The sequence below is a fragment of the Sus scrofa genome, chromosome 13, assembly GCF_054392235.1.
Source record: "Sus scrofa isolate SSC_HxYL_T2T_F1_AM1 chromosome 13, Sscrofa_HxYL_maternal_Yorkshire_Landrace_v2.0, whole genome shotgun sequence".
Classification (NCBI taxonomy): domain Eukaryota; kingdom Metazoa; phylum Chordata; class Mammalia; order Artiodactyla; family Suidae; genus Sus; species Sus scrofa.
Window position 1 is genome coordinate 121,247,113 of NC_139395.1, and position 13,641 is coordinate 121,260,753.

Sequence of the window (13,641 nt, forward strand, 5' to 3'; positions counted from 1 at the left end):
CTCCATTTGTTGAAGAGTTAACTGCCAGGCTTAAAATAACTAGCTTTAGTTTGTTCCTAAGAATTAGACCAGTTAACTCAATAAAACTCAAAGTTTATATTTTTAATTTGGGACAATAGTAAATGTTCAAAAGAATAAATGTTCAAAAATATTATAACCTTTGTAGATTTTTATTCCAGTAAACCATTTCTACAAAAATCTTATAACATCACATTAAGCAGTAAATACATCTTTCAATCTCTTAAGACAATGAAAATATAAGTTTTCCTTTATAAATAACATACACACACATGCACACATCTAATGAATCTCCAACAATTTAAATCAATTTATTTTCTCAACAAGACAGAAATGCAAAGAAACTTATCTCCATACGAGTTATTCACCTTAAGCTAAAAGCAAAAAAAAACTGTGCAGATAAATAATTTGTCTCCAAAAATAAACAATGGACCATTTAATTTAGCATTTAACTTGGCTTCTACAAATTTTGTAAAATCTAATGTTTTTTTAGCAGGTAAAAGGGAAGACACAAGTGGACCCAAGGTGGGCAAATTAGTGAAGAAGCAACCAAATAAGGAATTTATAGAATTAATGAAAGTCTACTTGCAAAATCTGAAACTTTCTTTTTCTACCTAATTCATTTAATTATAATGAATCCCACCGAAGATGAAAAAAACAGTACAGCTCTATTTTCAATGTTTCAAGTGCTTGTTGTGAAAGGGAGGCAAAGGTAGACAGACAGGATGAATGTTTCCTCCCTGATAGGAACCCATTTCCTTGTTGGGGTTTACACCACACACTGACCTCTTTCGACAAGTCAAAGGTCTGAGTCAGATGTGTGCCTTCAAGTATCAGCATTATTAACTCACTCTGTACTGCCTGACTGGTATGTGAAAGGGTCAAGGCAAGTAGAAGAGGTACAAAAGGTCATGGAAGAACTATAAAATTAGCCAAGATAGACATCAACATCTCTAGATCTCTAGGTTAAGTTTATATACAGGTACCTCAGGGAAGAAAGGGGAAGGTCAGACTTCACTGTCTAAGTCAAATCTGTGAGCTGTGAAGCACCTGACGAGAATGCTGCTGGGAGTCATTCTGGGATGCATTATTTACCCACACAGCTTGAAATAAACCCACCAGGCCTTTATTACTTATATGATATCTGCATTGCCCAGGAAGCACTAGGCATATAAGGTGCATATGTATTTTTTGAATGAAACTTAATCTTTCACCTATAAATTTATCTAAATTGTTCTTGAATCTATTTATAATTTTAGCCTAATATTTAGGTAGCAAGCTATGTTTAGACCTTCCCTATTAAAAAGTGCTGCTATTTTAGGTTGTTTACATGTGATAGGTGATTTTATAATAAAATCATGTTCATCTTATCTGTACCCTGCATAACAGTATCAGGTTCTGGTAACATCCTGTTAAAAGCTATCATTTACTAAGCACATATTATGGACTTTATATAATCAAGAGTGTTTTTATAGAGGGTATCTCTAATCCTCATAATAATAAATCTGATAGCTATCATCTCCATTTGACAGAGGAAGAAACTCAGTTTCCATAAATTTACCCAAAATTAAATAGCTAATTAAGTACAGAGAAAGGATTCATACCAGATCTGTCTGGCTGCAAAACTCATACTCAATCCACCCACCAATGCTATCTGGTCTCCCTGTACTCACCCTTTCCAGACTGCAGTCTACCCTATCACTGAATCACTTCAACTACTGAAGGACCAACAAAGTCCTGAGTTTCCACCATGTAAGAGAAGTCAGTGTGAGAGATACAAAAGAAACAGACTCTAGTCCTGGAACCCCAAAAGAGTAAGTAAGTAGCTATGTGTAAATAGATAGTATCACTGTTGGCTGAAGTATAAAGCCTGAAGATGAGATCTGAACTGGTTTGTAAAGAGGGGACTTCTTAAAATCACCTTCCTTGACAGCTCTCCCACTTAAGTGTTTCTTCAGGGCTGGTTAAACATGGGGGCGTAATGACTTTACATCAGTTTGGAACAGATAATAGTATCCACTTTGTTTCCAATACTTTTACTGAGTCCAGTATTTTTCTAGCTTTTGGGATAAGAGTCTTTGGTTAGGGTATGTTTAAAAAGCCAATGCAATCATTTTTCAGTGGTACTTAATAGTGCATATACCATATTTTGAGTAGAAAGAAGGGAGAACATATGACACTCTGCATTAATGGATACCAGGACATGGAGACATTCCTGGGCCTCAGTCATGTAGACTTCCACATCCTCGATAAGATAAGAGTGATAAAGAAAAAAAAAGATAAAGGAAAAAAAAAAAAAAAAAAAGGGAAGGAGTTCCCATTGTGACTCAGTGGGAATGAACCCGACTAGTATCCATGTGGACATGGGTTCAATTCCTAGCCTCACTCTTTGGGTTAAGGATCTGGCATTGCCATGAGCTGTGGTGTAGGGTGCAGATGAGACTCGGATCTGGTGTTGCTGTGGCTGTGGTATAGGCTGGCAGCTATAGTTCCAATGCGACCCCTGGCCTGGGAACTTCCACATGCTACATTTCCATGTGCAGCCCTAAAAAGACCAAAAAAAAGAAGAAAATAAGAGTGAGAGAAAAGGGCACCTAACATCTCATCTTCCCTAAAAGAGAAGGAAGTGCAATTGGAGGGAAACCACAGGCTGGGTGAGTTTAATATCAAGGTCTCACCCCAACCTCACGTTCTGCCTACTCTCAGTTGTGTGAGGTCCTCCTGAAACTTAACTCTTCATAGCTTTTGAGAGCACATACTGTTAACTGACTGCAAACTTGTCAAATTTAACTTTTTGGGTCATTTATAAAAATATTTTAAAAGCTTACAGGAGTTTCCGTCATGGCACAGTGGAAATAAATCTGACTAGGAACAATGAGGTTGCGGGTTTGATCCCTGGCCCTGCTTAGTGGGTTAGGGATCCGGTGTTGCTAAGAGGTGTGGTGTAGGTCACAGATGTGGCTCGGATCTGGTGTTGCTGTGACTGTGGCGTAGGCCAACAGCAATAGCTCCAATTAGACCCGTAGCTGGGAACTTCCATATGCTGTGGGTGCAGCCCTAAAAAGACAAAAGACAAAAATAAATAAATAAATAAAAGCTTATACATAATCTGGATTCTACAGAGTGCTCATTTATTATACTGCTCCCTTCAGAAATACCAGTTCATTACTACACTTTATTTTCTAGTATCGAGCCAATTTCTTAAATCCACAATTAAAAAATACATATCCATTTAACTCTTGTGGTTGCTCAAGTTTTAAAGTCTTGAATAAAATCTTTTACAAGTTTTTTTAGGTCAAAATAATTAGGTTAGTTGGTTCCAAATTATCTATAAATCCTGCTTCCTTAAAATTAGGCATGTTTCCCTGAGGCTGATATCCCTCTCCCTTCCTCCCACCCTGCCGGTCATCCCCACAGAGATTACTGATCATATTCTTTAAAAGGAATTAAACTGAGTTAATAGTAAAAAGAATAAAAACTTTACATACACCTATGATTCAAATGACATAACTCTGGAAAAAAAAAAAAAAAAGCCAGAAGAACATCAGTAGATGGAATAAGAGGAGGCCACCCATTAACCTTTGTGAGGCCACAGACAAGGCAAAATACAATCATCTATTTTGTACATCTTAAGTCCAATCTTAAGTCTGAAAAGAATCAGTCCTGGGGTTGCCAAGTTGTCTGGCAAAAAGATAAGCAGAATCACCTAACTAACATAAAGTACTTCATTAAAATATTGTCTATATATGTGTAAAACATATGTGTGATAAAAAAATATATGTGTGATGACAATTTTGTCAGAAAATTATGTGGAAGAATTCTTAATAATAACAGCAAATACTTACTAGGTGCCTGGTACTATTCTAAGCACTACAATACATCAACTCTTATTTCAGAGTTGTGAGAAGTAAAATACTGTTTATCCTCATTTTGCAGATAAGGAAACTAAGACAAGATTATATAGTATATTAAGTGCCAGAGAAGTAATTCAAATGCCAAATATTAATTATGATGATCTCTGGATGGTAGGACTGCAAGTAAAGCCCATTCCTTCTCTGTGGAGAAGTATGTTTACTATGCTCAAAATATGAGGTCTGGTTTTTTTCAATAGGAAAAATTATATTTATATTTCACCATCAAAAAATTTCTTTAAAAAGACACAGAAAAAAGAAGATACATGGTATGTCTTTTTCTGGAATGAAGAACTGAACCATACATCTTTCCTCTTTCATACATAAAGAATCAGCAAAAAATAATACAGTATATGAGAACCTGGTCTGAGACTTGGCATGAGGTTTCTATAAACTCATTATCCGATAATGCAACCAGGAGACCTATTTCACAGTACATTTACAACACATGCAATATACTTGGACTCTGAACTCTACAGCAGCTGATTAAACAAGAAGCTTACTCCTTCTCAGCTGTCTTGGCATAGCTTCATTAAGTTTAGCAAGCATCTAGCTCTCAGAATGCCATAAATAACTTTCCCCTGTGAGCTGGAGTAACAGTACTAAAATTTCCCCAGGTGTAAGGATGTCCTACTATCTAAAAATCTGTTCTGCAAAATGACTTCTAGATTACCATTGTTACTACTGTGGATGTAATGTTAAGGTGAGAATGCATAAGCTTTTTAACTCTTATAATACAATGTGGACAAAATTTAGTCAATTATCTAGCTTCAGAGTAAAACTTCATCCCTACTGTGATGCTATATTCTGTAAGATTAATTTGACATCTGTTTTATCTTTAAATAAAATAGAAAAATAGAGCCAAACTAAACTCTAATTTTTCCATGACTAGATTTATAGAAAAATCCATGTTTCAACTATAGTTAAATATTAACATTTAACTGATGAGGTATCTTATTTAAGATGTTACATTAATATGCTGGGAATGTTGAGAACAATGCTAATATTTTATTTAAAAAAGAAAAAGCTTGATTACCATGACCTTAGATCAGTAATTCAGTTTGATTAGACCCTGACAGTTTGACATGGTAACTCTCAGTTAGCCACATCCAGCCATTTCATTTTCAAATTTCACTTCTAATATTTAGTTCTTGAAGCATCTATGAGTCACTCTGGCAATGTTTTAATTACGCACACATTAACCTACATACATTTTCAGATCTCAGATTTCTGGGTTTTATTAGTTCATTCACAGCCATTTCTTTTTCTTTCCAATTAATTTTCTTTACACATGAATAAATTAGAAAAGGCATGTCTGTATTAATCCCAACAATTTACCAGACTCCCATATCCTACATAAATGTTTTCCAAAGTCAAGATTCAAATAAAATCATTCTATTCTATGTAGGGAAAGGTCACTCAAATTGTTAGAAAAAAAAGCTTTTCTCATTCCTCTTTCATTAACCAGAGGACTAAACTGAAGTTTTGTGATGTAAACTGCCTTCCCTGCAAGTAAAGACTCAAAATACCAGATAAATATAGAAAATGTCCCCAAACAACTAGGTCCAATAGTCAACAGTTAGCTATATAGACATGAAAAAAAAAGATGGAGGACCTCTGGGTAGAAATGTCATAATGGTTCTTGAAGTAACTGAGAAGTTCAAATACTAAGTGTCAAGACTGGTTAGTCACCTACCCTTCAGGGACTGTCCCCTTACCTCATGCCTGGTATGAGGATAATTAAATTGTTAATAATTTGTTTGGTTAAGAATCTGTGTTGACTACAGCTCTTAAGAAGTATGCTGACTTTTTATTTTCCATATCTCCAGACCCTAGAACACTTGACAAATAAATGGTTGGCATTTAATGAATATTTACTGAACAGCACTGAAGCACTTGCTTCCAACAATAAATGCAATCTTGCAATGACTGGGTAAAGTGGTAAAACAAAATGGTAGAATTAATTACTGGAGTGTTGGTTATAGCTGCCAGAGATGGGTATAACCAGCCCTAGAAGAGTGCCTCCAATGCTACCATGGTAGCAGGATAACAGGGACAGGTTTTTCAAAAGATGCCTCCTTGCTTCCTCTTTAGTAAACTTCTAAATTTCCCAACTTCCCAGTTAGGTGTGGTCATAAATCTAAGTTCTTGCCAATGAGATGTAAATGGAAGTCTTGTGTAGGACTTTCAAAAATGTTACTTTAAGGAAGCAGAATCAGCTGGAAGTGACACATCACCTCCTGTTCTTTTTTTTTTTTTGCCCCTTCCAGACAACTCAGGACAAGATGGATGGAACTTCAGCATCCATCCTACATGCTGAACTGACCTTGACAATGGAAGATAAGTACTAAGATGTTGAAACAGAAGACAGGAACCTGAGTTTCTGATGATACTGACTCATAATAAATGCTAGTCCTGGACCACTTACCTCCAGAATTTTTTACATACAGAAATAAATTTTAAAGAAAAATAATTTCACATATAAGGACCTCAGTTCATTATTAAAAGGAGAGAAGTAATTATCTCTAAGGAACTTCCAGTTCTTAAAATTCTCTACATACCTTAGCATATTAGTATTAACTTAAAAGAAAAACCTAAAATGCACTGGCAATATTAAGTCCTAGAAAATTGCTTAAATAAAAAAGCAACTAAAATTTCTTTAGATACAAAGCAATGGTATCTTCCTTTTATCAGTAAAATTATGTTTTGTCACTACCGACTACAACTCATTAGGACATTTTTGTGCCTGCTCTTATGGCTGCCTAAAATGTGTTAAACCCCAACATTCAATTCAGTGGGCCCCTAAGATAGGTCTCACCTGCTATGTAACAGACTTTTTATTTTTAACGTCATAGCATTTATCATAAATCTTCATGTATATAATTACTTGTAATCTTTTGTTCAATGTCTCTACTACTTTAGTGAAACTTCCAGAAGGGGGAGCAACACATCAGTGTTCTTCCCTCATTGTTTTATGTTCAGCCTGGCACAATGCCTAACACATAGATGAAGCCCATTTATATAAGTATTTGTTATATAAGCAAACAAACAAATGAATAAGTGAAGTGGGCATTAAGGAATTACAGAGATCAAATCAAAAAACATTTACCCCCTTACCTCATTAAACACAGGATACATGACTGCATAGAGAGGCATAGAAACCATGGAAGTGGTCTCAGCTTCATTCTTCATCTCTTCCATTGTCATCCTCATTCAAAAGCCAACTACAGTAGAAAAAGCAGTGCTAAAATGCAGAGGAATCTTCATTCACTGCAGTCTTTCTTCTCTTTATTGTGATAAAAGAATACTGCACAAAACATATACTGTCCTGGATAAAGGAGAAGAAAGAACAGAGATTTACTATATTAGAATTAAGAATTTAAAAAAATAAGATGCTGAACATTTGCATTAAAATTATTTTCCAAATTGTTTATTGATTCTGTCACCTAAAAAACAACAAAAACATAAGAAGCATCAAAGATTCAAGGTAAATTTTTAAACTGAGAAAATCCTACCAAAATGTGATCTATTTGGGGAAAATTTTTTACTTAATTTTATTAATTAATTTATCGAATATCATTTAAATTTGACAGTGGCATTTTTTTGAATCTTTGTCCAAATCTGACACAAATACAAAGAAGAAAAATCCACAGGCACTGGCAGTTTGGAAATAAAATATCAAGGATTCAACAACATAAGTGAAATTTTGCCTTGAGGAGTTTAGGAAATAAGTTGCTTTTTAAGGGAAAGTAACCATATCCAATTCCTTTGCTAGGCTGAAAAATGAGCCTAATTACAAAGTGAAAGAGTAATAATAGTAACATACCTATATACTAAATGATATATATCAATATATGTTAAAAAACCATCAATTTTGAATAATTTCTATCATTTGCAAAGCATTTTCAGATTATAAAACATTTTTCATATGCTTTTTGTCCTCCCAATAACTTACCTTACAGTAACTGTCATTCTAATTTTACAGATGAAAAAACTGATTTAGAAATGATAAATCACTTGCCCAAGATCACACATGCAGAGGCTTAAGACTTGATTCCATTAGTATGAATCCAAGTTTGATACTCCCAAATCAGAAAACAAAGTCTGAAGTTAAAGTCAAGAACCTCATCTCATCTACCCAAGAAAATACCCAGAAGTTATTCATTCACTGAACAAATGTATGTATGTTTAACATCTGCTACATGCAAGATGCAGCAGAGGTATAAAGATATGGTCCTAATCAAAATTATCTGAGCCAGATTGTGGAAGACCTAAATAGTTTGAAGGATTACAATCAAAGGTCAGTATTCATAGCTTCAAAAACGCCAATAACCTGTCCCACGTGAGAACTGCTCACTATTCTCCCATATCCCTACCAGTGAAGGGGAATTCAACACCTACTCTGAAACAATTAAGGCCTATTTCTGATAGTTCTAAACATGGAAAGTTTTTTCCTGTTTCTAGCTTAAATCTGCTCTCTGACAAAACCAAATAAATAAATAAATAAAAGGAAGAAAAGACCAATTCCTAAATTTTATTTGCTAGGACAAGAGAAAATCATTACCTAATGAGACTGCTGATATTTAAGCAGACTGCCTGGATCACGGCATTAAGGAGAGAATGGAGGAACAGAAGGTGAAGGCAGAGAAAACTTAAGAGACCTAGTATACTTATATAAAAGATCAATAGGACCTGAATAATAAGCAAGAGGAAGAAGGTAAATATCAATGGTGGTCCTGATCTTCCTCTTTGACTTCCTGTAAATATGCTTTTCCACTTAGAAATAAACTATAGATACATTTCTGAATAAACTTGGAATAAAGAAGAGGGGCTGAAATGCTGTGATAGTAGTCAAAATTAAAATGATGGATACTATGAGGACGCAGGTTCGATCCCTAGCCTTGCTCAGTGGGTTAAGGATCTAGCATTGCCATGAGCTGTGGTGTAGGTCGCAGATGCAGCTCAGATCCTGGGTTGCTGTGGCTGCGGCTGTGGCTGTGGCGTAGGCTGGAGGCTACAGCTTTGATTCCACCCCTAGCTTGGGAACCTCCATATGCCTTGGGTGCAGCCCAAAAACAAACAAACAAATGATGGATACTGGATGTACAGTATAAACAGTAACAAAATGCATCATTAGCTACAAAAAAAAAAAAAAAAAGCAAGTGAAAAATAGCAGTACAGAACCAACAAATATTAAGCCTGGTACTAAGCACAGAGCAGGGAACAAGGCAAGACCTTGTGGAGCTTATACTATAAAAGCAAAGACAGAAAATGAACAACTGTAAAAACCATACAAAAGAGAAGTCAGGATGCTCTTCCACTATTCAATTTGAAGTTGAACTAAAACTGGCATAACAATTTAATAACCAAAAAGCCTTATTGAAATTGCTGATTTTTAATCTCATATAAACACTAATGAAACTGGCCCCAACTTGGGAGTATGTGTTCTGAAAGGTTCAGAGGTAAATTAGTTCTTTGGAACATTCTCCCATAGGAACAATAGTAAAATGTGATTAAGTGTGGAGTGGGCCAACCACCTGTGTAGCCCATAATGCTGCTACAATCTTGTTTTTCTAATGACAAGCAGTACCTGATAGTACTGTAAAGTTTGTTTTAGAGGCAAGAAACAGAGGAAGAGAGGGGGAGAGAGAGAGAATTTAAATCATAACTATCTTAAGTGAAAATATCCTGACATGGTACAATACTACTTAAAAACAAAATTAAAAATATATATATAACGCCAGTATATATATAAAACGCCAGTATATATATATATATATATAAGGGTGAAAATTAAGAGTATGAGCAGGTTTAGTGGGCCAGATAGGTACATGGCAGCAGCAATTCTGAAAGTGACTCTGGCCATTTGACTGACCCCTTCAACTTCATCTGCCTTTATATGTGCAGAAATAGGCACATGGGTTCTGCCAATTTTAGTTCAACTTCAAGTTAAAATACGCTGTCATTCCTTTTACATGCTTCTTCATTTGAAACAGTTCAATAGACAATCTGCAATTACTCCAAGCTATTCTAACTCTTAGCCTTAGGAATTTCCACCCTGCACTACCCAACCAACCAACAGGAGCCTGTTCATTTAAAGAACTATATTTGGGCTATGTCTCAAGGCTCCGAATGAGCATTTCCTCAAACAGCCTCACTTTACTCCATCTGGAGCATAACAGAACCAAAGCTATTAACTCACAAATAAAATGAGTGAACAAATGGAAGTTCTTGATACTGACGGAGGCATTTCTTGGGGAGAAACAGAAGATTCCTAAGTAAAATAAATTCTACATTTAAAAAATGTTTGTACGCAGGTCCATTTGTCACTTTTTTTCCTATAGTCAAATCTAGTACTTAGCCCTCTTACATGGTTCTAAGTTCTTATAATTCCTTTAATTTTCCTCCTTAAAGAGGTTAAGTTTTATTTATTTATTTATTTATGTTGGATCTTCAAAGTGTCCCATAATATTTAGCTGAAAGAAGTTTATTTCAGTAGTAACTAGAATCTTTTTCCCAACAGAGACAAGTACAGTCAGCACAGTAGGTACACAGCAGACTTTAATAAACATTTGCTGAATGAGTGAATTAATGAGATAAGACATGGTAATTTATAAGTCAAAACAGTCTTGCTAATGCTTTTCAAATTTTAAGACTAGTGAAACAAAAACAAACCCAGGAACCTAATCAATTTTATTAACATTCTGGACCCAGGTACATTTGTCAGTTTATACTTATTTTTGCTATCCCTAGCTCTTCCTGTTACAGTAAGATAAGAGAATATATAAGATCAAATAACTGCAAATAAAATCAGAATTTCAAAGGAAATTTACATAAAACCTAAAGAAAACCAAAGAAAAATAAAACAGATTATAGTTGCTAAAGTCTCAATTTTATTAAGGTTGCTAGGATATGATCCTATGGACACAATTAGTGTATAATTTAATAATTCACAAAATTCTCAAAGTGCAAGCATTTCCAACATTGTTAACCTTTGCTTTACATGTAAGCAAAATCCAAAAAGTTATTTGGCTTTTAGCAGAAAGAAAACACTGTCTATGAGGAAGAGTGGGAGAATGCCACAGTTTGCATATGTTGGGACGACCTAGGGCATCTCGATCACTTCAGGGCCTATTAAAAACACAAATTCCCAAGATGACTCAATCAGAATTTCCAAGAGAGGGTTAAGGAAGCTGTATTTTTAGCAGCCAGCTCAGATGATTCTTGAGAGCAGGACAGGTTGGAAATTACTGATATGGAAAGAATACTGGCGGGAGTCAGAAAAACAAGCTGCTAAGGCCAGTCTCAGAGACAAAGGTAAAATTAAGTCTAACGAAGCACCTGAGATAGGGGGTTTGGGTCCTGACTTTGCGGAAGTTTCACTTAATCACTGGCCTTGTCCCCTCAACAGAATGGGAGTAAAAATTTTATCATCTTAAAAGCCATGGTACTCTAAAATTCAGTGATAATAAAATTTTATTACCGGTATCTACTATAGGGTCCAAAGTAATCTCATGGGAAATTTTAAAGAAAAGAAAAAGATCTCATCAGATGATAAAGATTTAGAGGAGGAAGCCAGGAAAAAAGGCTGGCAGAGGAACAGGGTTAAGTAAAAGATCCTACTTAGACCAAAATGAACTTGGTGTACCCACATCAGGGTATATCTACAGCTCCCTCCTTCCTCCGCAAATTATTTTTCCTATAATTCAAGGTCCTCCATTCTACAGTTTTCCCTGAACATGCACTACGTCAGCTTGGAACTGATAGAATTTTGCACTTAGGGCCATCTAGAAACAATCTCTTCTTAATGATGAATGTAATATATTACACTTTGCCACTGTATTTGCTTATATATATCAAATTTTTTCTAGCCTTCTCCAAAATAATAACTGAACAATTTGTGCAGAGATATATGAAAAGAGCATAAGAATTAAGGTCTTAAAGTGTGGACTCAAATCATGGTACCATTATTATAAACCATCTTGTCTCTCCCCGCCTCCTTTTTTTTTTTGGCTGCCCCTGTGGCATGCGGAACTTCTTGGGGCGAGGGGGTGGGGGGGGAAAGAATGTACTCACCAGTCATAGCAGTGACAATGCCAGACCCTTAACAGCTAAGCCACCAGGGAACTCTAAAGCCATCCTGTCTCTAAGCAAGTCACTTTACCTCTCTATGCTTTAGTTTCTTCTTTAAGATGGACCAAAATTGAGCTGTATACTTGAAAGAAATATAAGATGAGGTAATTTCTAAATAGAACCATAGAACCTCTATATTTTGTTGTTATTGTTTTTATCTTTTCTTGGGTAGAACCCACGGCACATGTAGGTTCCCAGGCTAGGGGTCTAATAGCTGCCGGCCTACACCAGAGCCACAGCAACGGAGGATCTGAGCCGCCTCTGTGATCTACACCACAGCTCTCAGCAATGCTGGATCCTCAACCCACTGAGCAAGGCCAGGGATTGAACCTGCACCTCATGGTTCCTAGTCTGGTTCATTAACCACTGCGCCACAATGGGAACTCCAAGCCTCTATATTAAATGACTTCAATTTACTAAGTTATTAAGCACTGTATTTCTGTTCTTTTAAATATTCAAAGAAAGTACACATTTCACAAAGAATTATCACTTCACTGGAAGATCTAACCTCAATCAAAATTGTAAAGGCACTTCCTCTGTTATATCAGAATTTCCAGGAATTTGATACCACCAACTGCTATTTTGTTTTTGTTGTTTTGCTTTTTTTTTTTTAAGGCTGCCTCCTTGGCACACGGCATATGGAAATTCCCAGGCTGGGGGGGGTCGAACTGGAGCTGCAGCTGCCAGCCTATTCTTCAGCCACAGCAACACAGGATCTGAGCCATGTCTGCAGCCTATACCACAGCTCATGGCAATGCCGGATCCTTAACCCACTGAGTAAGGCCAGGGATCAAACCTCAGTCCTCATGGAGACTAATCAGGTTCATAATCTGCTGAACCACAACAGGAACTCTGTACCAAGGGGTGTTTTTAAAAACAAGATAAAAAAGATATAATCTTCAATCTCTGTAAACATGATTCACCAAACAAGCATCAGCTGAGTTATTAAGAAGTAACAGAGGTTCTAACTAAAACACCATTTGAAAGTTAAGATACTTTCGAAAACATAACACTGGCATATTAGAGCACAATGACCCATGAAGGGAAAAAAAAATGCTTAAATGTAAAATTTAGCAATTTAACTCCATTTACTTTATCATTCTTTGATAAACTCTGTATATCCGTAAGAAATTAAGTGTTTCCTAACTAATAAGCAGACTTGGTTCTAAACATATACTTAGAAATCAGTCATTTAACTGATAGTTTAAGGAGTTCCCGTTGTGGCTCAGCAGGTTATGAATCCAACTAGTACCCAGAAGGATGCAGGTTCAATTCCTGGCCTCACTCAGTGGGTTAAGGATCTGGTATTGCTATGAGCTGTGGTATAGGTCACAGATTCAGCTTGGATTCCATGCTGCTATGGCATAGGCTGGCAGCTGCCCTAGCCTGGGAACTTCATCCGCTGCAGGTGCAACCCTAAAAGGCAAAAAAAAAAAAAAAAAAAAAAAAAAAAACCCTGAAAAAACAGAAAAAAAAATTTTTAAAAAAGACTTAGTAATTTTCCTATAGAGGGTTAAGTAAAGATTCTAAGAAGAAACCTAAAGGAATACAGGAATAGGACTGTTTGAATTATACAGTG

The 13,641-nt window shown here is 35.9% G+C and overlaps 1 protein-coding gene across 15 annotated transcripts in view; it reads right to left on the minus strand.

The window, feature by feature from the left end:
- The window catches only part of PDCD10 (programmed cell death 10), a 41,506-nt gene that overhangs the window by 17,941 nt on the left and 9,924 nt on the right, over positions 1–13,641 (minus strand). For 14 of the 15 annotated variants that reach the window (XR_014822311.1, XM_005669964.4, XM_021068277.2 and 11 more), the window contains 1 exon segment: positions 7,047–7,257. Coding sequence is in view for 14 of the 15 variants with exons in the window: in XM_005669964.4 (XP_005670021.1) it covers positions 7,047–7,142 (96 nt within the window). In the remaining variant the exon portion in view is untranslated. 15 annotated transcript variants of the gene reach the window in all.